The 3,129-nt window shown below is 43.9% G+C and overlaps 1 protein-coding gene across 1 annotated transcript; it reads right to left on the bottom strand.

Annotated features, from left to right (window-relative positions):
* Window positions 1-252: 252 nt before the first annotated feature.
* On the bottom strand, window positions 253-2,719 carry LOC308296096 (chronophin-like; the record flags this gene model as incomplete). Its single annotated transcript, XM_080739218.1, has 2 exons — window positions 253-633; window positions 2,107-2,719. 2 exons carry the CDS (start codon window positions 2,717-2,719, stop codon window positions 299-301), a joined length of 948 nt encoding a protein of 315 aa, XP_080595344.1. The 3' UTR covers window positions 253-298.
* Window positions 2,720-3,129: the final 410 nt, after the last annotated feature.

The following is a 3,129-nucleotide window of genomic DNA, read 5'->3' as shown; positions in this document are numbered from 1 at the left end:
GGAAAGGATGTGTGCAACACCTTTGTTCTTTTAATTTGTTCTCAGAGCCAGTGCAACATCATAGTTCTAGTAGGCCTATCTCTACTAAGCGTTGATTTGTACTGTACTGTATTTGCTTTTGCAAATACAGTACAAACTATTGCTTCCGGAAGGACAGAAATAGAACCTACAGTAAAACCTTAAATGTAAATGTAACAATTTGAGTGTTCAAATGTAACCATATGTACCCGTAATTAACACTCAGGATTCTACAGTGTAAATTCTAAACAACAAACACGAGAACACATTTATTCCTCAGCTAGTCTGTGTCCTCAAAAGCAGGTAAGAAGTCAGCAATGGTGTCCACCACATAGTCAGGTACAAAGCTCTGGTTGGTGGAGTGCTGGCTGTCCCTGTAACCCTGAGCGTCCTTCATCTGAGACACACCTGTGAGCGTGAGCATGGTGTCCAGGCCACAGTTGGCTCCAAACAGCATGTCAGTCTCCAGGCGGTCCCCCACCATCAGGCACTGGGCTGGGTCGACCCCTCTGAACTGACTGGAGATGCACTCAAACATGAAGCGGCTGGGCTTGCCGATCACTGTGGCCTTGCGGCCAGTAGCCACCTCCAAGGCTGCAGCAAGGCTTCCAGACCCTGCCAGGAGAAGAGGGAGGCAGAGCAGTTAGCTAGCTTTGGTTTGGTTTGTCTTTCCTGAGGTGTGAGGTCATTTAAGAATGACCTCTAATTTTACACTTTTGTACTTCTTAACATTATTACATACAGTGTGTGTGTGTGTGTGTGTGTGGGTGCGTTATAGTATACTTTAGGCTATCAAAGATTAAAATGTTTAATCAGATTAATCACAGATTAATAATAGCCTAATATTTTTGAGCGGACTGCTATAAGTTCCAATATCTGGCTTTGTCCGTTTCCCAAAACATGTCCGGGCCCTAAAGTAAACTGAAGCATAGCCTACATCTGGCCGAGATATGGCCTATAGGCCAACATCTTGGCACAAATGGCTCAAAGATTGTTGTACATATAAGGAAAATGTCCGGGCCCTGAAGTAAACTGAAGTGTGGCCTACATCTGGCCTATATGACCAACATCTAGGCACAAATGTCTCAAAGATTGTTGAATGCCCAGGGTCCCATTGTCCAAGCTTCACAGGACGTGCTGTGATTGGCTAGTGGAATTCTTCTCTTAAATAGCACTGCTCACTTCACAATAGGTGTGATTTCTTTTGCAATTAATGCGTTTTATTGCTTTTCAGTTTTTTTTGTTTTTTTTTTAAACTTTGTTTATTTGATTTTCAAATGAAGCATTAAGGCAATGAAGTGGTACAATAATAGGAGTAGCAGCTTCTTTTGTACAAACATCAAATATAAAACAGTGATATAAGGATTACAATTTTCACCCAAAACAACAATAAAAAAAAAAGATATATATAGGATAAAGAAAATATGTTGTTACAGTCAAGCAAACACAAACAAGAAAGACTGCTTTTCAGTTTTTAAATAGGCCTACATAGGCTTACTTAAAGTTGTACTATGTAACTTTTTTTATAAAACAAATCTTAAAATTCTCCTAACTATTAAATCACAAAAGTTTTAGAAGATCCGCGCCGTGAATTTCAGCCTGTAAAGCCTTCTCTGTATGTAAACTGAGATCCTTGCCGTGGACCGGATCTCGCGCCAAAATTGCGTCATCACACTACCGGCCAATCACAGCGAGGGTTATACAACTGCCGGCCAATCACAGCGCATCTTGAAGTGGGGTCGCTATGGCAGCCATATTTGTTGTCGCCCGTTTGTACCATCCCTTCTCTAGGTAATTTCGCCTACCAGGCAGGGTGAAGGAGTCCGTATCTCTGGAATTACTGAACGCACAGGAACAAGGGACCCCTTAAAAGATAGATCTCAGCGAGGTGGAGGCAGACGCGGGGGTCTGAAGGTACGAAAAACGTCCGAAAGACGCGGACGCGACCGCGGTTTGCTATAGGGCTAATGACCACTAGTTGGGCATCTTACACAGTATGGCTTTAAAATAAACAATACATTAATCTTGAATAAATTCAAGATTAATGGGGGTCAAGAGAGAGAGAGAGAGAGCATGAGATCATCATACCAGGGAGTATTCTTCCATCTCTCAGTGGATGCCATGGGTCACTGTCGGTGGCCAGAAATAAACACTTTGGATCCTTCAAATAGCACGAGGCTTTGGCTAATTTGAGAAAGGTGAATTTATCATCGTGTCCAACTATGACTGCCTTTACACCGGGCGTTAACGTGCACTTGTCAATGGTGTGGTGGTGGTGGTGGTCGGATGATGAGTCAATGTCATCTGTGAGAGCGACCCCCGCGTCGCGCAGCTCTTTGAGGAGACCCTCGCACCCGATAGCGAACACATGGCCTTGCACCTTGGCCACATCTCTGAGATAAAGTGTCGAGCAATAAGAAGAACTGAAGATCTGCTCTTGGGTGACATCAGTGAATCCCAGTCGGTAGAACTTGTGAACGAAATTCCCCCGCGGTTTAGTGGAATTATTGGTGACAAAAAAGACGTGTTTGCCGTGCCTGATCAATGAATTGACAACCCCGGGCGCGCCCGTTATTGCATGTTCTCCGTTCCATATCACCCCATCACAGTCGAAAAGGAAAACGTCTTTTGTCTCAAGCAGATTCCTAATCTGAGAGCCTCGGATTTTCCTACATCCTTTGAAGTCAAAGACACGTGCCATCTCTTTGACGTTGAGCCGTAGCCCCTTGGCTAGTATTCACCTGTTGGCCGTCTCCCTTGCTGAAAACACGCACATGCTGTTAGTACAGGACAAGAGACAGTAATGCAATTCAATGTCAAAATACCACAATTTAGTCCTTGGTTTGATGGATGACACACGGACTACATAATCGTTGACGTTGTAGCCACGCCCATTTAGTCAATGGTGACCAATGACATTGTTGTGTGGCGCTCTATCCACCAATCAAGAGGAACGCAACCAACAACAATGATCTGTCACTGAGCTCCACGAACTGTGACAGTAGCTGTCTGTCAATACTGAACAAGGAAAACATGCATAACTATACGCTACCAGGGAGTTGCCTGCCAATATTGGACTGTCAGAATTCAGGAGATTTGCAATTGACATGT

This window comes from Nannobrachium achirus, assembly GCF_963921795.1.
Source record: "Nannobrachium achirus genome assembly, chromosome: 12".
NCBI classification, from domain to species: domain Eukaryota; kingdom Metazoa; phylum Chordata; class Actinopteri; order Myctophiformes; family Myctophidae; genus Nannobrachium; species Nannobrachium achirus.
This window is presented reverse-complemented; position numbering and strand designations above follow the sequence as displayed.